Source organism: Eupeodes corollae, chromosome 2, assembly GCF_945859685.1.
Source record: "Eupeodes corollae chromosome 2, idEupCoro1.1, whole genome shotgun sequence".
Taxonomy (NCBI): Eukaryota; Metazoa; Arthropoda; class Insecta; order Diptera; family Syrphidae; genus Eupeodes; species Eupeodes corollae.
In genome coordinates, this window is record NC_079148.1 from 12,248,144 (window position 1) to 12,271,147 (window position 23,004).

The 23,004-nt window shown below is 35.0% G+C and overlaps 3 protein-coding genes across 6 annotated transcripts in view; 1 reads left to right on the forward strand and 2 right to left on the reverse strand.

The window, feature by feature from the left end:
* LOC129948324 (active breakpoint cluster region-related protein) overlaps nucleotides 1-18,090 on the reverse strand; it is a 143,535-nt gene extending 125,445 nt beyond the window's left edge. For 2 of the 4 annotated variants that reach the window (XM_056059280.1, XM_056059277.1), the window contains exon 1: nucleotides 16,929-18,087. In XM_056059280.1, coding sequence (XP_055915255.1) covers nucleotides 16,929-17,360 — 432 coding nt within the window. In that variant the 5' untranslated portion in view covers nucleotides 17,361-18,087. Of the gene's footprint in view, nucleotides 1-16,928 lie in introns of all 4 variants that reach the window. The other 2 variants (XM_056059279.1, XM_056059282.1) reach the window with 2 other exon arrangements.
* A 259-nt stretch (nucleotides 18,091-18,349) lies between these two features.
* On the forward strand, nucleotides 18,350-20,480 carry LOC129947258 (putative nuclease HARBI1). The gene is made up of 5 exons (XM_056057759.1): nucleotides 18,350-18,707; nucleotides 18,764-18,912; nucleotides 18,969-19,234; nucleotides 19,877-20,264; nucleotides 20,326-20,480. Exons 1-5 carry the CDS (start codon nucleotides 18,571-18,573, stop codon nucleotides 20,475-20,477), a joined length of 1,092 nt encoding a protein of 363 aa, XP_055913734.1. The 5' UTR covers nucleotides 18,350-18,570; the 3' UTR covers nucleotides 20,478-20,480.
* A 67-nt stretch (nucleotides 20,481-20,547) lies between these two features.
* LOC129947486 (uncharacterized) lies at nucleotides 20,548-22,109 on the reverse strand. Its single transcript, XM_056058061.1, has 3 exons — nucleotides 21,904-22,109; nucleotides 21,429-21,834; nucleotides 20,548-21,372 (listed from the first exon to the last, which is right to left on the reverse strand). Exons 2-3 carry the CDS (start codon nucleotides 21,830-21,832, stop codon nucleotides 21,072-21,074), a joined length of 705 nt encoding a protein of 234 aa, XP_055914036.1. The 5' UTR covers nucleotides 21,833-21,834; nucleotides 21,904-22,109; the 3' UTR covers nucleotides 20,548-21,071.
* Between the last annotated feature and the right edge of the window lie 895 nt (nucleotides 22,110-23,004).

The following is a 23,004-nucleotide window of genomic DNA, read 5'->3' on the forward strand; positions in this document are numbered from 1 at the left end:
AGATAGCCGATTTTTTACCAAAAAAATTTGTATTACTTGGACAAAACTACCAACAGTATAAACAAACAATCAACTAATTAGAACTAATTCGGAAGTCTTTTGACAGTTCGGCCATTATTGGAACATCTTCCAATCGTGTATATTTAGCTTAACGCTTTGCACTGTGTTAAAAAATATTGAGGATGGTAATAACTCTTATAGTGTAACGTCTCCATCAGGATGCCTTAATTTTTTGTTATTGTGAATTTTTTGTTATCTAAATTTAAAGAAAATTATAATATGGCAACACTAACCCAACAGCACACCCACTGCAAATGACACCTGTGTGGAAGGAATTTACAATCAGTTTAATTGTAATAATGCGTGAACAATAAATAAAATGTTTCACTCTAGTCTTTTTTGTTTGTTTGTTATTAACTTTCACTTTTTCAATTGAAACTATACGAGTAAAGTCCATAGAATAGTCAGTCGGTCGGTAATGTAAACTGAGATTGTTTAAGGGCAACGGAAATGAGCCATATTGTTTTAGTTCAGTGATAGAGAGAGAGAGTGAGCTCTGTTGTCTTTTGTTACTGCATTTGATTTGATGTTGTTGTTTTTGTTTTCGTTAATGGATTTGCATGATCACTTGAGTTGCTCCTTTTATGGGAAGACTTGTGCAGAGTAGGTACTTTTTTTTTATTGTAATTGAATTTAACCATGAAAGATCATTCCTCGCACGTAGCATTTGTTTACATTTAAAGTGGACAGGGACAGCCAAATGAGTTTTACATCAAAATAACAACAACACCAAAATTTAACTGAAAAAGATGAAAGTGAACTAAGTTGTTGCACTTTTATTTTATATTATTTTTGGTGTGTTGCTAATTTGAAAACAAAAACAACAAAAAAAAAAACTAAATATAAAATTTGCTTTCCATTTCGAGATTATACAAATATGGTGGATTCAAATGAATGCAGATATTCCTGGTTTTAGAAAACACTTCAACTCCTTAAAGAGTTAATTGCTTTGTTTGCCTTTTAAATTGTGTAAGAGATGCAGAGTCTTTATGAGAATGCAATAAGATGTAAAATCTTGTAGACAAATTGAAAACTACGATTTTTAATTCAAGCAATTCGGAATATTTGTTTGAATATACTAAGGGGCTATTTCTTCACTCTTTTTCATTTGGAACAAACTCAGTAATTAACTAACTTTAGAGTTTATGTCAAACTTTAAGTTGAAAGTCAAGTTGAGGATTGTTTTTTTGCACTTGCGTAGCTTTCAATTGAGAAGTTAGAATTTGAAAGTTTATTTCATTGAAGTTTTTAAAATATCCACCTTAAAATTTATTTTTGTATTTATTTATAATTCGTTAAATACTAACGTTAACAATTCTTAATATATACTTAAAATCTAAAAACTTAAACTAGACTTTTGAAAAAGTTGTATTTGCAATTTATACTTTTTATATTATCATTTGATGAATTAATACAAGAGTAAAATTTATAATAGATTTCAATTAATTGATTAAGTGTACATTGCGTACACCATAGTTTGATCTGCTAAAATTAGTATTCAATAGTTTCTGGAGTCTTATAAAACAAAACTGGAATTGTCAAAGAAAGGAGATTTAAGAGAGAAAGAGTCTGTGAATAAGGCGGTAATGTTTGAATGTCATGAAACGACGGAAAAGATCGTAGACAAAAACGCAAGCATCTTTTCTGAGTGGCTTCGAGTCTTGTGACGTGTACGGCGTAGTAAGGTGACCATACTTTACAAGCATATCTCACAAATAAAATTTACTTACTTACTTACTTACTTACTTAAGGTGGCGCTACAGTCCTGTTTGAACCAGGGCCTCACCCAACAAACTTCTCCATTTAGATCGTTCCCTACCTAGAAGTCTCCAGTTTCGCGCTTCAAGTTGGGCGCACTTTCCACTTGTGCGCGCCACCTGATCCGGGGTCTTCCTTTACTGCGCTGTCCTTTGGGTGTGGATTCGAAGACTTTTCGGGCCGGAGCATTGGTTTCCATGCGCTCTACGTGACCCAGCCATCTTAGTCGTTGGACTTTTACTCTTCTGGCTAAGTCTACGTCGCTGTACAGCCCGTACAGTTCGTCGTTCCATCTTCTCCTCCACTCCCCTTCGATGCATACGGGACCGTAGATCACACCAAGAACTTTTCTTTCGAACCGACACTAGGTGCTTTCATGCGCTTTTGTCATAGTCCATGCTTCTGCACTGTATAGCAGGACGGGGATGATAAGAGTCTTATATAGCGACACTTTGGTCCATCGATAGAAGACTTTACCACTCAATTGATTTCTTAGTCCAAAGAAACAGCGGTTAGCAAGAGTTATTCTGCGTTTGATCTCAGCGCTGGTGATGTTTTCTGCGTTTACAGCGGAGCCTAGAAAGACGAAGTCCTTGACTACCTCAAAGTTACGTCTGTCGATGGTGACGTTTTGACCAAGACGTCGGTGTTGTATGTCCTTTCTTGACAACAGCATGTACTTTGTTTAACCCTCATTAACCGTTAAACCCATTTTTGCCGCCTCTGCCTCAATACTCACAAAAGCCCCATTGACATCACGCTGAGTTCTTCCGATTGTGTCAATGTCATCAGCATATGCTAGTAATTGGACAGACTTTTGAAAGATAGTGCCTCTAGTGTTGACCTGTGAGCTCTGCAATATTCTTTCAAGCACGATGTTAGAAAAATCGCACGACAGCGCATCGCCTTGTCTAAAACCTTTTTTGATATCGAAAGGTTCTGTTAAGTTGTTTCCAACCTTTATGGAGCAGCGTGAATTGTCCATGGTCATCCTGAACAAAGGGAAGACTTTGGAAGGGATGCCAAAATTAGACTTGGTTCTATACAGCTCGTCCCTGTAGATGCTGTCATATGCTGTCTTGAAATGAATGACAAAATGGTGGGTGTCGATATGGTGTTCTTGGGTTTTTTCCACGATCTGCCGTAATGTGAATACTTGATCGTCTGTGGACTTTCCTGGTCTAAGACCACACTGATAAGGACCTATCAGGTTGTTGACGATGGGCTTTAGACGTTCACATATTGCGGCAGAGAAGATTTTAGAGTCGGTGTTAAGTAGACTGATTCCTCTATACTTGGTGCAGTTTAGAGGGTCTCCTTATTTAAGATCGGGCAAACAATCCTGAGGTTCCATTAATCGGGCATGCTTTCTTCCGACCATATCTTACAGATAAGTTGGTGCATGCTACTAACTGACTTATCTCCAGCTGCTTTAAAGATCTCGGCATTCAAGCCATTCGCTCAAGCGGCTTTATTGCACTTCAGCTTAGTTATGGCAATCTTTACTTCGTCTAAGTCGGGAGGACGATATTGTTGGCTTTCGTCGTCTGTGTTGAATGGATCATCCTGCCTGACAGCGAAGTTCAGTTCGTAGTTGCCGTTACACAGTCTACAGAAGTGGTCCTTCCATATCCTCAGCATTGACTGCGGTTCCCCTATGAGGTTTCCACTTTCGTCTTTGTAGCCTTCGGTTCTAGGTTTGTGTACCTGTGAATTTCGTTTCACCTGTTCTTAAAACTTCCTTCTGAGAAGTCGGTGTTCCTGTCGCCTCTTCTGCTCATAGAGCTCACGAGCAGCTCTCGTCCTTTTATGCAGCGCCGCTTTGCGTGCCTGTTGTTTGGCTGCATTTGCCTGCCGACATTCCCCATCAAACCAGGGGTTCCTTGTTGGTGGCTGTTTGGTCATGTTGCCACTGGTTTTCGATACATTGTGTTGGCGCAGAGAACTTCGAGAGAGGTTACTTGTAACTCGGTCGGAAAAGGATTTGGGGATCTCTGGCGATTGTAGCCATTCGACGTTGTACCTTCTCCTAGCACCTCCCTGTTTTGCTCTGGGTATGGAAATCGAAAGTGCTACCTTGGCTACAACGAGGTAATGGTCATTGTTAGCTCCTCGGAAAGTTCGAACATCCATCATGCTGGAAGCGTGTCTGGCGTCGATCGCAATCTGGTTGACCGTAGATTGATCTGGAGAAGTCCAAGTTCCTTTGTGGATGTTGAGGTGTGGAAAACGCGTACTGGCTACCATGACATTTCGCCCCGCAGCAAAATCTATGAGCCTGAATCCGTTGTCGGAAGTGTTGTCGTGCAGGCTGTTCTTCCCGAGTATTCTACCAAAGATGTCTTCCCTTCCTAGCTTGGCATTAAAATCGCCCAGGACTATTTTAATATCGTAGCTAGGGCACTGCTCATATGTTTTGTCTAGGAGCTCGAAGAACATATCTTTGGTGTTGTCGTCTTTCTCTTCTGTGGGGGCGTGCGCGCATATCAGGCTAATGTTGCTGAATTTAGCCTTGATGCGTATGGTCATGAGGCGCTCATTGATGCACCTATAGCTCAAGACTTCTTGCCTAAGTCTGGCTCCAATGACGAAACCGCATCCAAATAAGCGCTGTTGGTTTTCGTGGTAGCAGTCACCATAGTAAATATCGCAGTTTTTCATCCTCTTTTTGCCCGGTCCATCCCATCGTATTTCCTGGATGGCGGTGATATCTGCTTTATATCGGTCTACCCGCTTGCTTAAAAAAAAAAAATAGTACTTTTCACCACTCTTAAAATAAATAAAGTTTTCTTTAATTTGGTTTATTTAAATTTTTCTAGCAAAAAAACTTTGGCAGCAATATCACCACCGAACTCTTTCTCGATCGATTTCGGAATCTTCCAAAAAAAGTCTCGTCTTGTCAAAATCCCCATTTCAACGGTCAAAAATCAAGAACAACAACCTTGACACTTGCCGGAAAAAACATTCGAAAGATCTACTCGTATGATTAACCTAACTGGACAAAACATAACCCGATTCACATCTCTCAATATTCATTCTTACCTAAATTTGTTCGTATTGGTGAGCAAAAATCACCATTTCTGTATTCATCTTTTTCTAACTTCGAATTTTATTCTGTACATATTTATATGTACAGGGTGCGCCAGAGAAACTTATTTATTTGAAAGGTCAATAAAAAAAGTACTTCAGTTATTGTTTTATTTTTTTTTTAATTGAGAATACAATATCGTATCCACTCTTCGCAGCATATCAATCGATATGTTGGCAATGGCGTCGCGAATGTTGTTCTTGAGGTGTGCTATAATCCGTGGTCGATCGACATAAGCCAGGGATTTCAAATAACCCCATAAAGAGAAATCGCATGGAGTCAAATCTGGAGAGCGAGCCGGCCATTGGAGATCGCCTCTGAGAGAGATGAGGCGGTCGGGAAAATGTCATAGCAACAAATTCATTGAGTTTCGTGCTGTGTGTGCTGTGGCTCCATCTTGCTATAAGGCACAATTATTCCCATTACCGACATCGCACACCAGACAGTAACTCGCTCACAATAAAGTGGCTTCTGGTAAAGCTCACGAGGATTCACACCACACCAATAACGCATGTTTTGCTTGTTGACGCAACCGGAAATGTGAAAGTGAGCCTCGTCACTGAAAAAAACGGCCGCGTCTTCAGGCAGGTTGTCCATCTGCATTTCACATGCATTTTGACGGGCAACAAAATCGCGTTCAGTTAATTCTTGCACAACAGCCAATTTATAGGGATGAAATTGAAGGTTTTTATGGAGAATTCGTCGAACAGTGGTGTCAGAAATTCCCATAGCAGCTGCGAGCCGAATGCCGGGGAGAACGCACAACTGACTGCCTCACTCTTTCGATATTTTCCGGAGTTCTGATGTTCCGTTGAAGTCCATTTCTGGGTTTAGCGACACTTCCACACTCTCGAAATGAGTTAACCCACGAAATAATCGAATTACGGCAAGAATTGAGTCTGTGAGGAGGAATTTCAAAGGAACGTTGCGTAGCAACAAGTGAGCGACCGTTAGAAAAGAAGCTCTCAACTGCGAAGGCCCGCTGTTCTCTAGACCAGTGCATGATGGCAACTGTCTGAAGGGAGAAACCAACTTGGGAACTTCCCCCTCCAGATGCGCCCCTCTTGCCCCTTTACCCACCCATCTCACCGCGCGGGAATTTTTTCAAATAATTAAGTTTCTCTGGCGCACCCTGTACTAAAACTAAAAAAATGAAATTCCTTGTTGTAACCTTCAACCGATAGAAGGTGTGTAAGGTTAAGGGTCTAATTACATTGGTGTATATTCAATTTAGAATTAGATGTTTAACTTTGTTTGTACGTAAAACAACAAGAATAACTGGTCTCATGATTATAACAAAAAGTACATATTGAACAAATAAAAACAAAAAAACCAAAGGTGTAAACGTACATTATTGTACGGTCACCATTTTTATTTGTTTCTTTAATTTTACACTATTTTTTCCCCTATCATTCATCTCTTTCCTTACAAATCTCTATCTAGGTCCAGAATTGACATTTGCCCGAAATGGTCTATTTCAACACGACCCCCATGTAACCATATAAAGTACGAAGTCTTAACACTTAGTTGTCGCTGTCATTCTACTTTACCCAAATCAATTTCACACCCGGGTAAGATTGTTTTGAATTTCCCTCTCAGGGAGCGTTCATATCGTTTGTTTTTCTTTATGCTTAACTAATCTTCCTTTTGCATTCTAGGTCTAGGAGGCAGTTCGCCGGGCGTCCGCAACATTGCAGTCAAAAATATTGGAGGTAAACTTTCACTCTCCCATTTTGTTTAAGTACCGATTTCTGCACCATAAAGGGTCGTAATGAATACTCTATGATTTCAAAGATGTTGAATACGCTATCAAAAAATTATTAAAATTGACACATTTTTGACACATTTTCATCCTTAATTTCATTTGAATTAGAAGAAAATTACTGAATCTAAACGCAATACTTAACTCGTGGAAATAGATGTGTGTTCAAAATCGTTATTATGAATTTAAAACTTGAAAAAGCAACGATTATCCACTTTGTATGACCTCTACTGTGTGTGTTGTATTGCCATTTCTTAAGAACGTATAATTTTCCACCTGTTCTGAATTTGCACTGAGGTGAGCTGTGTTGAACTGAGCACTGCATTCAAGTTTCAAGAATTACCTGCGGGATTCGAGACAGAATGAACCAACGAAATAAAGAAAAAGCAACCTGTTGTAAACAGAGTGTTTTGTTTTTCTTTTGTTTGTTTCCTTTTCAACTTATGTTTGTTGTTTCTTTTTTTTTCATAATTCCGTTGTCCTGATTTTTTAGTTTTGTGTCTTCCTTCACAAACCTAGGGGGAATACATTTCCCTGTTCCTTGCTACCTTATTGCCAACCATATTAATCTGGTTTACAATAAGAATTCAAATATCCAACCAAATCCAACTGACCACGATGCAGTGATCTGTTATTGGTTTCCTTTTACAGTTTATTTATAATCCTTGTTTCTCAATCCCGATTCCCCGACTCTCTTGTGGTTGGATTTTTATTTTTGTTCTGCTTTTTTTTTTGTTTCTGGTGGTTTCCTGTTTAGTGGTGGTTTATATTTGTTTTGATTTGAATATTCCCATTCCCATTGAGTTTCAGTTCAAGTCAATGGGGAAATGCCATTTGTCAGTAGATATGGTTCAACTAGGATGCTATGGATAGGATATGCCCATAAGTATCTGTCTCTAGAGATGAGAAACATATTTTTTTTTTGTTGGGAACTTCCTGAAATAAAATTACATTACAGTGGACGTCCAATATAACGAATACCCGATATAGCGAATTTGCGATATAACGAACGCTTTTGAAATTTACATTAACATCTCTAAATAACGAACGATGATAAAAATTTGCTATCCGATATAACGAACGCGTATATATATTGCCTTAAAATGATTTTTTTTCTTGCCATTCTGATCTGTGCATATATTTTTATGTCAACACATAAGTTTATTCTCGTACATATTTATGTGTGTGCGCCAAAGGTTCAAAACTGTAACAAGCTTTCTGTTTTTCGTTTAGTCTTCGCATCGCCTACTAAAACATTTTTGTTAGAATTATTATTTTTTGGTTTGTCTATCGCTATGCAGTTTTGAATTTTATGTACGGTCTTACACATACATATTCAATGACACGACGCGTCGGCAAGATAATGTTAGCAGTTTAATAGAGTTTTTGTTGTTTAAAGTCTCGTCTGGTTGAAACGCTCCGTAATAATTTTGTAGATTTAGTTTTGTGTACAAAATATTAAAATGAATACAAAATCTCAACGTACTCGGCTTTCATTAAAGAACAAAGTCAAAATTATTGATGAGTCCAACAAAGGCGTTTCACTTAAGGAAATTTCAATAAAATTCCGTGTGCCAAAATCCAAAATATGTGGGATTAAGAAAAGTCGCACAAAAATCTTGAAGAACCTGAACTTGACACACAATGGCTCTCTACAACGTAAATCTATGCGAAAGGGAGAATTTTCTAATATGGAAAATCGGCTGCACAAATGGTTTCTTAGACAAATAGAGAAACACATTCCCATAAGTGGTGCTATAGTAAAGGCTAAGGCTTCATCAAAATTTTTTTGAATGGAAAAGTCGATCGATATAACGAACGCTCTCGATATAGAGAATGACCTCGAACATTATATCATTCGTTATACTGGACGTCCACTGTATTAGGGAAATCCACTTCCGGTTCAGACAGGATATATTTTGGAATATTTATATGCACTGACTTCCAATGTACATGTAGACATTTTATGGATTAAAAAGAAAAGTCAAGTGCTTTTTATTAATGATTTTTCTATTTTATTGCTCTTGACACTTTTTTTAAAGCATATCGTAGATATTTTATTACAAATTCAACAAACGGAACATAAAAACTAAGTTCCAAAAATAAAAAATAATGCAACGATAGCAACCTAGGCATACATAAAAAAAAGTCGCTTACAAATAACTTATTACAAAATATCAAGACTCATTTAATTTGAAAAAAAAAACAACTCAAAAAGTGCAAGCTTAAAATTATATTTTCATTGAAAATTTGTTTATATTTTCAGGCACCACACTTTGCTTACATATTGAAATAAAAATTGTTCAAAAACGTCATCGTGCCTCAATTGTAGGTCTATGCATTTTATTTTATTGTTATAGCCCATTTATCATACAAACATATGCATTATGGTTTTTTACAGTTTATTTTGATTCAATGGCTAACATAAAAATGGATACGGTGATTTTTTAAGAGCTTGAGAACTTTTAAAAAAAAAAACGCATACAATTTGCAAAATCTCATCGATTCTTTATTTGAAACGTTAGATTGGTCCATAACATTTACTTTTTTAAGATAATTTCATTTAAATGTTGACCGCGGCTGCGTCTTAGGTGGTCCATTCGGAAAGTCCAATTTTGGGTAACTTTTTCGAGCATTTCGGCCGGAATAGCCCGAATTTCTTCGGAAATGTTGTCTTCCAAAGCTGGAATAGTTGCTGGCTTATTTGTGTAGACTTTAGACTTGACGTAGCCCCACAAAAAATAGTCTAAAGGCGTCAAATCGCATGATCTTGGTGGCCAACTTACCGGTCCATTCCTTGAGATGAATTGTTCTCCGAAGTTTTCCCTCAAAATGGCCATAGAATCGCGAGCTGTGTGGCATGTAGCGCCATCTTGTTGAAAGCACATGTCAACCAAGTTCAGTTCTTCCATTTTTGGCAACAAAAAGTTTGTTAGCATTGAACGACAGCGATCGCCATTCACCGTAACGTTGCGTCCAACAGCATCTTTGCAAAAATACGGTCCAATGATTCCACCAGCGTACAAACCACACCAAACAGTGCATTTTTCGGGATGCATGGGCAGTTCTTGAACGGCTTCTGGTTGCTCTTCACTCCAAATGCGGCAATTTTGCTTATTTACGTAGCCATTCAACCAGAAATGAGCCTCATCGCTGAACAAAATTTGTCGATAAAAAAGCGGATTTTCTGCCAACTTTTCTAGGGCCCATTCACTGAAAATTCGACGTTGTGGCAGATCGTTCGGCTTCAGTTCTTGCACGAGCTGTATTTTATACGGTTTTACACCAAGATCTTTGCGTAAAATCTTCCATGTGGTCGAATAACACAAACCCAATTGCTGCGAACGCCAACGAATCGACATTTCACGGTCTTCAGCAACACTCTCAGAAACAGACGCAATATTCTCTTCTGTACGCACTGTACGCATTCGTGTGGTTGGTTTAATGTCCAATAAAGTAAACTGAGTGCGAAACTTGGTCACAATCGCATTAATTGTTTGCTCACTTGGTCGATTATGTAGACCATAAATCGGACGTAAAGCGCGAAACACATTTCGAACCGAACACTGATTTTGGTAATAAAATTCAATGATTTGCAAGCGTTGCTCATTAGTAAGTCTATTCATGATGAAATGTCAAAGCATACTGAGCATCTTTCTCTTTGCCACCATGTCTGAAATCCCGCGTGATCTGTCAAATACTAATGCATGAAAATCCTAACCTCAAAAAAATCACCCTTTATAAACAAACTAGGTAAAAACAATTTATCATTCATTTTTTTCTTCTCAAATTTAGTATTTAAGTTTAGAAAATACAGTTGCGAACAATGAAATAGTTGTAATGTTTAAAGTATTTTAAATTTGGAATAAAAGGTGTTGTGTGTCTAATTTGTTTTAATATTTTATGAAATTTTCTTTATTTTATTTAGAAGAAAAGGCTCTTGTTTATTAGTTTGTTGTCCCTTAAAGACAAAGCTTAACTTTCATTACACAATTTAGACCTTAAAATATCGCAGATGCAGTCTCATGATATGGAACTGGTTTTCTTACAATGAAGTTGGTTCTTTATCTTGGCTCTAAAATAACATGGATCAGCACCCAAATGAAAAAAAAAGTACAAAACTTTAGGCGTCGATACATAGACGGTGCGATGTCACTCAAATATAGGTTAAAAAGTGACTGAAAACACACAACAAGACAACCAAAGTAATAGTTTCGAGATTAGAAGAATGACCTTATGGAACGGCCTGCTACTACTATTTCATTGCTTGCAGCTACATATATGCACAATTTTTAGTTGAAAAACAAAAGAAACAATAGGTACAACTTTATAACTTTGAATCGACTCTCAGGAAGATTGCAAAACAGTTCAACATTAACTTTTGGTTGGTAGAAATTCTAGGAAACGGTTAAGATGACGAACTTCTAAGAAGAAGCATAGGGAGATAAACCTAACATCTACATACCTTTCGTTACATGTAAACTTATGCTAAACCTTTACACCACAAGGTGTTTTTCTTTTTTAGTTCCGACTTAAAATACACAGGATACAAAAGATGAACATATTTTGTACCTTTAAATGTTCAAAACTTGTTTGTTTAAATTATTGTATTTGTCGACAAAATTACATTTTTTTTAGTCCCACAAAGAAAACAATACCTTTTTAAATAATCAAAATGTCTTCAATTCAAATCTTTACTTTAATTTTGTCTATCACATCAGTTTTTTAAAATATGCCCCCTTAAAAATGCTAAACACAACCAAAAACTGTGTTTTTAAGGCTAAGCTAAAACTTGAAGTTTCTCCTAACCATAAAATATTTAATGCACACAGCTGGTCAAAAAAATAGGTATGATGATTAATTTTTGTATTAATTAATTTTTTATTTCTCTTTTTTATGTTAAATATTAATTTTACGTAGATATTTTTAAAACTCTTATATTAATTAAATAAATACCACTTTAAGGCTTTAAAATACATTACAATTATAGACAATATAGCCCCAAAACTACAGATGGAGTTTTTTTCACTTGGACAAAAATATAGGTGCGTCTTTCTAAAGTATTAATATTATCGTTTTTAATAATAATTTATGGATCTTATCACAATTTTTGTTTTACTTACTCTAATAACTTGAGTTTCCTACATTATTATCCAAATCTTTTTGGAGTTGTCGCGGCATTGACTATTAACTTTTGGCATGTTTACTGAGGTATGGAATACCATTCTCCTTAAACCGCTTCCAAAAATTGGTTTCCATTTGTGAAATATTGACCCCCTAACTTAAGCCTAAGCTCATTCCACAAGTTAGGATTAAGATGAGGGGATTGACTTGGCCATGGGACAACGAATACTTGTTTCTCTGGAAACCAATCTTTCTCAAGACCTGCGGTATGTTTAGGATTGTTGTCTGACAGTGCCATCGCAAGGGCAAATTTTCCTCAGAAAACGGTAACATGACATCTTCCCTCCTGCGTGTTTAATAGTTTTCCGTGTATAGCAGGGGTGGTATTCCCTACCTTTTGCTCGCCTTAAATTGAGCCCAGAATCCGATAAAAACCAATTTACTTTTGTTTTGTCACTCCACAGGATAATTCGACATATGTACGCCGTCTGGTTCGTTCCAATTAGCATGGTTTAAGGCAAATAATTTTCTGGACTTTATGTTGTTAGCCCTAAGGCATGGAACTTTTCGGCGATTCTTCCTAAAAGATTTGAGTTCCAAAACCTTCTTCGGATCGAGCGTGCACTGACCGCATTATAAATTTAAGCATCTATAGTACTTGACGAAATAAAAGGATTTGTTTTTGAATTTTTAGATTTGTCTAGGACCTCCGCAATAATTTTTTTAGGTATTGCCCTCATCTCTAAGTTAAGAAACCATCTCTAAGTTGAGGAACTAATTTCCTTTCTTCTGGCGAGCACAGGGTTTTACGGCCCATATTCAAACACTAATGAATAAAAAAATATTGCTTAAAGCTTATAAAATGATTATTTACAACCCACCTCAAGAGTTTATACCATAAAATTATGAGTATTAAAAGCAGCTTGGATTTTATATAGAGAACACCTATTTTTATGGCCAACTTCTATAACACAAAAAATCTTATTCCACACAAATAATTTATCTGCTTAGCATTACATTACTTAAATGCAAAAAGTTTGGCATAACTGTTCTTTCTTTTAAAAAAAAATGTTGGTTGCATTGCTTGCAGTCAAAAAAACTGTTAATCAGCAACAGGGGAATGATGAACAATTTTCTTATACCTATTTTTTTGACCAGCTGTGTATATCTTAACAAATAAATTAATTTGATGTATATGAAGTTTTAAGAAAATTTTGAATTTTATACATTTATGGTTTATCGAATCCAAACTATAATTTTAGCTATTTGTTTTAAAAATACCGGCTTTCAACAATATTTTTTTATATTTTCTAAAAATATTTCAAAAACTTATAAAAGAATTATTCAGACAACAGAATCGTTACTTTTAAAACGTTTTACCTCTTTTGTATTGAAAATCGTTTCAACATAAATAGTTAAGCTTTTCTTTTATATTTTTATAAGAAAGTCATATGAAATAATATTTATATTTTCACTGAATATTGAAGAAAGGGATTATAAATTTAGAAAACCTTCATATATTTGATTGATAAAAAGCTACTTCAAAAATTTTGACAGCCTCAAAAGACCTTATCTAAGTGTAACGTGATACGTTACATTTTAAGTCCGATTTAAATTAGGACTGTTTGAAATCAGAACCCCCTTAACATAATATTTTTACCGTTTGTCCAGCATTAGAACCACGCCCGTTGTTATAAGTAGATTTGTGAGTGTTTTATAAACCTTTGAATTTTTAAACAAAAGTTTATCTAAAAAGGCAATGTAAAATAACTTTTGAACGGGTTGACGAAATTTCTGATTGACGATTGAGGTTTGATTGTTGACTGTTAAGCGTAAACAAACTACAATTTTTTGTGACAAAGGCGGTGGACAAACAAATCCGCTTGGTCCGATCTTCCCAAATCAATTATTGTGGAACGTAAGCTCCTTTTATGAGGGATACTTAAGCGTCAAATTAACATTGTTAATTCGAAGCTGGCTTATTGAAAAAGGAGACAAAAAACTGATAGAATCATAATAACAATCTCTAGAGAACAATAAATTACGAATTCCTCCATCCGTGTTTCAGAAATACTTATACGAGTAGCGAATTTCTGTATCTTGAGATTATAACCCAATACACTTGTCATCATGGAAATAAATGTTGTTTTCTTCATTCCATCTAATAATTTAGGAATTGTAAATCCAAAATTTCCCAACAAAATTTGTTCGGAATTCTTAGAATATTTGAGAATGATGCATCCGTAAAAGCATTTCACTTCCACTACAAAATGTAATCTTGTCTATTAACTTTAATTTTTCATATACATATAGACTTCTTAATTGTTAAATTTTTGCAGATGATAGAAATTGAAGACCAACATTTTTAAGGGGTATGATAACGTGATAAGGTCTTCCTTATTTATTTAAAATGCATCATATATTTAAGGTTATCCCACTTCTGAACTGTTGTTAACTGTTTTAGTTTTATTATTTTTTAAATTATTATTATTTAAATTTTGTTATTCAGTGATTCTTTTTTAGATGTTGCTGGGGAGTTCAATAATTTTCCGAAACGATAATCGCCAACACGATTATCTTTAACGATATTGTCAGTAATTTATTTCACACCTCGTTCCATCGTTTTCAGTATAAGTTCGTTGAGTATATTCCAAATACTGTGCAGGTTCAGGCGAGATAAGGGACTTGAAAGTAAGGAAGGCATCTGATTGGCCAGCTGCCAAAAAATGGACTTCCAAATAAGGCAATTTTATTGGAAACTTGACTGGAAAGTTAGTCAAGAAAAACTTATGTCAGAATGACAATCGATCAATTAACTGAAAGTTGAACTTTATTCCCTTACGATTTATTTATTTTTCGCACAATTTCATTTAATATTTAGTGTAAAAGGGTCTTTCGTCAAATTTGAAAAGAAATAAGGATGGACTTGTAGTTTGCCCGTTTTGTAGACAATAATTTTGTTAGTACTTTTTGTACGGTAAACTGAAGGTAGAAGTTAGTGAAGTAAAGTTCTGAGTTTGAAATTTATGACACTTAAAAAACTAAATAGTTGACTTGGTCCAAATGTACGTTCAAGGAATGCAGTTGACTGCAAATGATGTGTCTTATGTTGTCTGAACCTGTCCACTCTTATACTAGACTGAAATGTCAAAATGAACTCAACGAAAGATAATGCTTATTCAATAACTTGAAAATTTTATTAAACTTGGTTTTTCTCTATGGGAAATTTTGAAAATTTTGCAAAAAATGTATGGCCAACTATTTTATGATGTTAATTGTTATTGTCACTTTTTGTGTTTACATTTGTTGCCGCCGAAGATAAAACTAATATCAAAATGCTTGTTCAATGTCTGATATTTTTGTAAATCAGCTGCAGTAATAAACTCAATTTTGTCGAAGGGAAGGAAGTCATTGTTTATATAAATCATTGTAAATATATATACAATGAGGAAGTGAAGACTCTATTTTATCAACAGGGAACATAACTTGGATTAAAAAATATTTGTTGTTTCCAAAACCACTGTGTGCTTTGTGCAAGAACGATACTAAAATCGTTGCCTGTCGAATATACCAATGTTTTTCCACCCAAAGTTTCAATACTTTCAGCAAATTGAAATATTGAAGGTGTAGGTCATTAAGTATGTAGAAATTTATTGTAAAGACCTCTTTTGCAATGCTAAAACTACAAAATGCTTACATATGGGTTAGAATAGATAGAAAGTCCCATTCATCTCTTAATTTTCGTCGTAACTAAATTCATTGTATTTTTTTGATATTTTATTTTCATTTTGTAACAAAACTACACCGAATTTTTTTACTCTAATTTGCTTAGTTATCAATGGAAATTAAAAGCAGACGATACCTACTGAGCTATCGTGAAACGCTATCGTTTTGACGATATTACTTTGACGATTTTCGTCTTACGTGAAGTGAAACTATCGTCCAAACGGTATCGTCTAACGATTAACGTTTTAGGGAATCATATTTGATAACTTTAGTCTTTTAATCGAAATTTTGTTCTTCTGATCAGAAGTTTTCAAATCAAGTTTGAAAAGATTGCACTTATTCCATTATTAAACATTTTTCAAACAAATTTCTTAGCAAATAGTTTTCCGTTCGCTGCAATTTCTGAAATTATTATTGGTTCCAATAAATAAAAATGTTAAACATTTGTGTTTTTATCTGTTTACCAAATTTCATGATTAAAACAATTTACGTTCTTAATAAATTTTAATAAATTTGTATAATGTGAGGTTCCTACTTAGGTATTTTTTAAATTTAAATTTCTAAAAGCAACAAATTAGTTCCCTCATTATCTAGAAAGTGTGAAATAAGTGGTGGTACCTATGCACTTAAGTATTTTTCATTATTTAAATTTGTATTTGCACCGAACCTTTGTCAGAATGTTAGGTAGGTAGGTAGGTTAGGAAGAATAACACACCTACCTAACTTACGTACCCACTCTGAAAATTACTTTCTATTTACCTTGAAAAGTTGCACTTAAAATCTTATCAGAACATTTCCTATTAACACATTAGTACACTGAGTTTCCAATATGAATCTTTCACAAATGTAAAATGGGAACAACATTTAGGTAAAAAGCCAACAGCTTTTCAGGCAGGTAGGTAAGCTATAGTATTCCCTTAAAATAACAAAAACAACACCACCAAAAATACTTAAATCAAAAAACTAAACAAACCGAGAATTCCCAACTTCTATCGATTTTCACACGAAATCGAGAACAACGAACGGAGGAAGAAATAACAAAAGTGTTTTTAGGTTTTTGCATCTCCTCGAATAATATGCCACTTCCTTTCCTAGCCGCACCCATTTTGTGATTTTTTTTTCTCGAGATTTCCCCAAATGGAACCAATTTCCAAATTTTATTCAATGTCATCCCATCTCAATCTCAAACAACAAAAACAGATGCTACTTCTGCTGCTGCACCCATTATCGACATCGATATGATGATAGTAGTACCTACTTTTCTCGTCACCACTGTTACGTGTGATTTCGATTCGAGTGAATTGAGAAGCTGAAGAAAGAGTATGGCAAGAGCAAGAGCAGTTGAGGCAGGGGTGACAATGACAGACAGACAGACAGACAGAGAACTACACTGAATTGAACACGACTCACCTCCTCAACCTGTTTGTTGTCGTGATGGCTGCTGCTCCCATTAAGGCTATCGCGAAGGCCAACTGTGGTCAGCAGTGGTGGAGTAGTTTCCAGCGCCGCCAACGAAGATTCCTCAATGGATGACGATGTCGACCCAGCTATGGTCGTGGTGGCAGCTGCGGTCTGCTGCTGCGAATTATTGGTGGTGGTGGTGGCAGCCTCGAACAACGTAGTTGGATCCCCACCCGTTTCCTTGTACTTCTCGACGTCCGAAAGCAATCTTTCCAGATATTCCACATACAATGTTTCCTGTTCGAGCTCTTTGCTGATTTCGAGGATCTTCTGCTTGTGACGTTCGAGACTGGCACGCACGTCCTGCTCCCAGGCGTCGGACAGGGAGCTCTGGGGGAACCGCTGCATCCACAAGCGTTGAAAATCACTGAAGACACTCATATTCGAGCACTATTTTTAGAAAAGAACTTACGAGAAAGACAAAACTATTATATTTTATTTTCTTTAATTCCTAAATGGAATTAGATTTCCTTTATTTTTATTTTCTTGAATTCAAGTTGGAAATAATTTTCACTTCTTCACTTTTAAATTTCTTTGGAATTTTTTTTTTCGAATTTTCTACTCAGAATATTTTTTATTTTCTTGGATTTTAATATGAATTCGAATTGAAATTGGGAGGCTGTAGAGATGCCACAGCCTATTTACATCTCACATTTCGTCGTGAAGATGTTTTATTTTTCAAAAACACATTTTGTATTTTTGTATTCTTCTCTTGTGCACTTTTTCCTTTATTATTTTTATTGATTTTGATTTTGCGTAGCACTCTCTTTGTGAATTTCAATGAATTTTCTTTTGTGTTTGCACTTTTTTCTTCTCTTTTTTTGTGTGTTGTTTCTATTTTAAAAAGGGGGACATTAGAATATTTAGAAGAAAACGAAAACACACCCGAATCTTGAAACTTGAATCCGAAAACCAAAACCGTCGCCCGTCGCAGTCGTTGCCGTGGCCGTCGTCCGTCGTCGTAGTTTGGTGTTAAATCGGTTCAAAAATACAAACAACACAACACGACGTTTTTCTTTCTTAAAGTAGGGAAAATATTGAATTAAATTTATTTCGTTTAAAAGACGCAATCAACCAACAAGAACAGAGAAATCGTTTCGACTGAAGTTGGATGAAATTTGAAAATTGTTTTCTTGATATTTGGAGATTGGAAATTAAATTTCATATCTCTCCACACGTCAATATCCAATCTCCGTGGATTGTAATAAGCTTGCAGCTGACAGCTAGTGACGGCGGCTAGAAGATTATGTGGGAAGCCATGTTTGTTTTTTAGACACATAGACAGTGGCGTGAAAAAAAAACATTTTTTAAAATTTTATTAGTTTAAATGGAATTTTGAAGTTATAGAATTCAAGAACACATAGGGCCTTACCAATAATAAATCGCTAAACACACGTTTAGGTATCGTTGAGTTAAATTTTAACAGCGAGTTAATTTTCGTGTATACTAATAACCAAAATAAACACGTCTTTTACTAATTAGCCTTCTATTACAATATCTACTACATTCTCTGTCAACAAGACAGCATTGAATTGACATAAGAAAAATTTGCAAACATAAACAAAAACATTTGATTAAAATTAAGTTTGAAATGGATTCGGACGATACAATAATGGAAGATTTAAATATCTTGGAAGATGTGGCCGAAGCAAGGAGGCAAAAAGTTTATAAAAACAAAATTGAACCATTCTTGAAATATGACGATACAGAGTTTTATCGCCACTACAGGTAAATATTTTTGTTTTCCGGCATAAACTTGATTAAATAAAACAAATAAATTCAAGATTTGATAAGACAACTGCCAGATTCATTATTGATCTTTTGCGGGAAGACATCGCCTCGGCTACCAATAGAGGTGGTGCAATTTCAAGTGAGTTGATTGTATTGACAGGGCTGAGATATCTTGCCGCAGGATCTTACCAGAAGGATGTTGGTAAGTTAAAATTATGAAATACATATTCAATGTTTCAAAAAGTTGTTCTTCTTCAGGTGATTGCCATAATATTTCTCAACAACCTGTTAGTAATTGTGTTAAGAAATTTGTTAGAGCCTTGGCCTCTAAAGCAAGGGACTTCATCAAATTCCCCAGTGAGCCCTCGGAAATTCGGTCAGTGAAAAGAAAGTTTTTTGATGTTGCTGGCTTTCCACAATGTGTGGGTGCTATTGATTGCACTCATATCAAAATTAAGAATCCTGGTCAAGAATTTGGAGCACGACACAGATGTAGAAAAAATTTTTATTCAATCAATGTTCAGGTATGTTTGGCTCAGTTTACCCTGAGGCTCCACAAGAGTAAAATCCAATCCAACTTCTCTTCCGCAATTTCATCCGCAATCCAGTGTTTTTTTTGACTGGGCGTATTATGTCTTGACATGAGCAACCTCAAATGTACCATTTGACACAACGGTTAATCTGTTGTTTACTTTTTTGTCGGTAGTTGTGGTTTTTTAAAAATTTAAATTTCAAACAAATTATATAAAAGTTGAAACTATTTTTAGATGGAAATTTTTTGAAATAATTTTTTGAATTTAATAGAGTTTACGGAATCAGTTAGCAGACATAAATTAAAACTCCGAACCGTTTGAACCATCCCAATCAAGAGAGTAGTTATGATATGACGGTGGGTTGTATGTAACACTTTTAAGAATTTTGTATGATTTTCTCTCGAAATTCTTGGAAGTGTTACCACTGTCATTTCAAAACTACTCTCTTGATTGGAATGGTTCAAACGGTTCTGAGTTCTAATTTATGTCACCTAAGTGTTTCTTAAAACCATTTTCAATTTAAAGAATGATTTCAAAAAATTCCCATGTAAAAGTATTTTTAACATTTCTTGATTCTCAAAAAAAAAGTTCAAACAATTTTTAGATGGAAATTTTTTTTTCCTTTTATTTTAGGTTGTATGTGATGCAAGTCAGCGCGTTACTGACGTTGTTGCCCGTTGGAGAGGTTCAGCCCACGACTCCAGAATATGGCGAGAATCTTCCATATATCACCGTTTACAAAATATGGATTTACAAGGAGGTGTTATTCTTGGTGATTCTGGGTACCCGGGATCGAAAATATTATTGACGCCATTTAGAGTGTCTGCCATTCTCTCAGAACCAGAACAGCGGTACAATAGAAGCCATATACGCACTAGGAACCACATAGAATGTTTGTTTGGGCAGCTCAAAAATAAATTTCGATGTTGCTTCAACGGAATACAACTGAACTATGAAACTGCTAAGGCTTCGATAGTTGCTATCTGCATTCTTCATAACATTTCAAAGGGTTCTTCGAATGGTATATAGTACAAAAAGAAAATCAAACAAAAATGCATATACTTATGACTTTCTTTCAACAGTGGGTTTCTTAGATGGTTCGGATACAATTATGCCTGATGGTGATTTAAATCAGAATGATGATAATGAAAATGATGATGCCTTGGTGCAAAGACGAAGACTGAGTGGGCGTTATTATAGAAACATATTTATTCAAAAATATTTTAATAGATAATAAAATAAAACTGAAACCATATTTTATTTGAAATTTGCATTTTAATTCAAACTGTCTTTTTACAGTTGACTCTCATTAATTTGAGACTCCGTTGTTTTTGAAAACACTTCGAATTATTGAGAGTTCAAAATAATAAATGGTTCGAAATTTTTGACAGAAAAAATAAGAACAAAACAAATGTTTAAATAACAATTATTTATTGATGACTTTTTAAAAAAAAAAGGTACACACGTTGGTTTATATTTTAAAACTAAATTAAATACTTATTCTACTTAAAATACTACAAAGAAAATCACAAAAAAAAAATAAAGTTCAGTCCGTGTTTAAAAAATAAAAAAAATATCGTTTATAAACTAATTTAAAAATAGTATTTCTACTTATGTAGTTATCACAAAATTAAAAAAAATGCTTCAGTTCGTTAAAAAAAATATTAATGACTCTTGGTATGATTCAGTTAGATTTTACAGACAATCTATCTACCAATTAACTTCCAGTGAATTAAATGAAGCTTAATTCACAATTATTCTCGTTCATTGGTAGATACATTATCCGTAAAATCTAACTGAAGCATACTAAGAATCACTGACTTATAATTTACTCCACTTTGTCCTCTTCAGCCTTTATTTTTAAATTAACTAAGTGGAGCTTCCGTTCTTGCACTTCAAGCTTCTTTCTTAAAACACCTTCCTGAAGTCCAAGAATGATTTCTTTTTTTTTTGTTTCCATCTCCACTTGTGCAATTCGTTTTTGTAAGAGCTCTTCAGATGTTCCCAAAGTCGGACATTTGCGCGCTCTTTTCCTTGGGTTTTTGCATATAGTTTTAGGCGGAGGAGGAGGGCTTTTTTTCGTTTCAGGTTCTGGTTCGGGTGGATTTGATGAGGATGGTATGTTTTCTCTGGAATAAAAAGAATTTTAAAAACAATGGCAAATCATATCAAGAAAATATTCTACTTGTCATCAACATCATCAAGCCATATTGCATCGCAATCAAATTCTGCGGTATCCTCCACGAAATCCAGAGCGGAAATTTCAGCAATTTCGTAATCGATCTCAGAAGGTTCCTTAGGAGGTTTTCCACCACCGGTCTCCCTCTGAGATCGATTAAATTGACTCAAATTGGTCCGCGCCTCCTGCTTGTAGCGGCTCCATCTGTCTCTTATTTGTTTTGGCGTCAATTCAAAGCCACTTGCCTGAAACGTTGTTGCAATATTTTGCCAGGCTATAGCTTTGGCTTTTAATGATTTGCCATCATTTAGCTTGGAATCAATTATATCCGCAAGTGGTCTAGCTGCTTCGACCAGTAGCTCCTTCATTGCCATCGTCCAATTTGATGATCTGCTCCGTTTTTCAGCCATTTCTAAAATGATGAATATTTATAAGAACATAACAATTATATATTTATTAAAAAAAGTATTATTCGACTTACTTTTTCATAAAATATTGCCAAGTACAATCAGCAGACAACAATCACAACAAATCTCAACTCTTGTGACCAAAAAGTATTTGTTGCGTATGCTGTCAAAATGACAGTGCAAACCATGGAGTTAAATTTAACTGTCCGTTTATAGTTGAGATTCCCAACAATAAAATTTAACTGAGCGTTAGCCCTTAACCTAACTATTAAAATGTTTATTGGTATGTCAAAATATTAAAAACCCAGTTAAATATTTAAGTGAGCTTTAATTTTGATTATTGGTAAGGCCCATAATCTCATGCTTTTAAAAAATGGGAAAGAAAGAATGCAAAGGAATATTTTGAAGTTTTGTTGAAGCCAGAAATGTCAAAATGAACGTTTGATTACGTATGGAATATGTAATTGATGTGAATAAAACCATCCGCTTAATATATCTCATAAATGTGATTCATACTAATTATTGTCATCTTTTTTTATAGCTAAACCACAAACTTACGTTTGTTCGGTCGGTTGGGCTTTGACATTTTGAATAAAAACAATGGAACAAATGAAAAAATCCGAAAATTTACGTCGTAATATCATAAATAAAAGACCAACACCAGGCTAAAGCAAAATTAGATGTTTTTTCTATTTGTTTCGGTGTTTGATAGAAAAAAAAAACTATTAATTGAAGATATTCTTGTTAATAAATAATTAAAATGGAAAAAGTGTAGTTCTATTTTTATTAAGTCATTATATCGGTTCAGAGATTTTGAACTTTATATAATTAAATTACCAAACTAGCTAGCGCTACGTTTTTCACCACAAACCTTGTTCAAAGACCATCTACTTTCAGTTCTAATAAGCTTTTCAAACCAAACCCATAACTGGGTTTTCGGCAAAAAGTTTTTGAAACCCGAAAATCGTTCACACCGAACATTTACACGTTTTCATTTGACATTTAAATTTGTGAGTAAAAAGCTTTGTTCTTTTCAAATTATTTGTGAAAATAAAATGAATTCTAACCAATTCAAATTGATTTTAACGTAACACTAGCTCGTCTCGAAGAAGAGTTTCAACTGAAGTTCTGGGGACGGGTGGAATGGGCTCACGACATGAAACAACAAGAACTAC

Coding starts and splice junctions, on each gene's coding strand:
- LOC129947486 (XM_056058061.1), bottom strand. CDS start 21,832: ATGGCTGAAAAACGGAGCAGATCATCAAATTGGACGATGGCAATGAAG. Junction 21,373..21,428: donor CTTGATGATGTTGATGACAA/GTAGAATATTTT, acceptor TTTTTATTCCAG/AGAAAACATACCATCCTCAT.
- LOC129947258 (XM_056057759.1), top strand. CDS start 18,571: ATGGATTCGGACGATACAATAATGGAAGATTTAAATATCTTGGAAGAT. Junction 19,235..19,876: donor TTTATTCAATCAATGTTCAG/GTATGTTTGGCT, acceptor CTTTTATTTTAG/GTTGTATGTGATGCAAGTCA. Junction 20,265..20,325: donor TTCAAAGGGTTCTTCGAATG/GTATATAGTACA, acceptor TTCTTTCAACAG/TGGGTTTCTTAGATGGTTCG.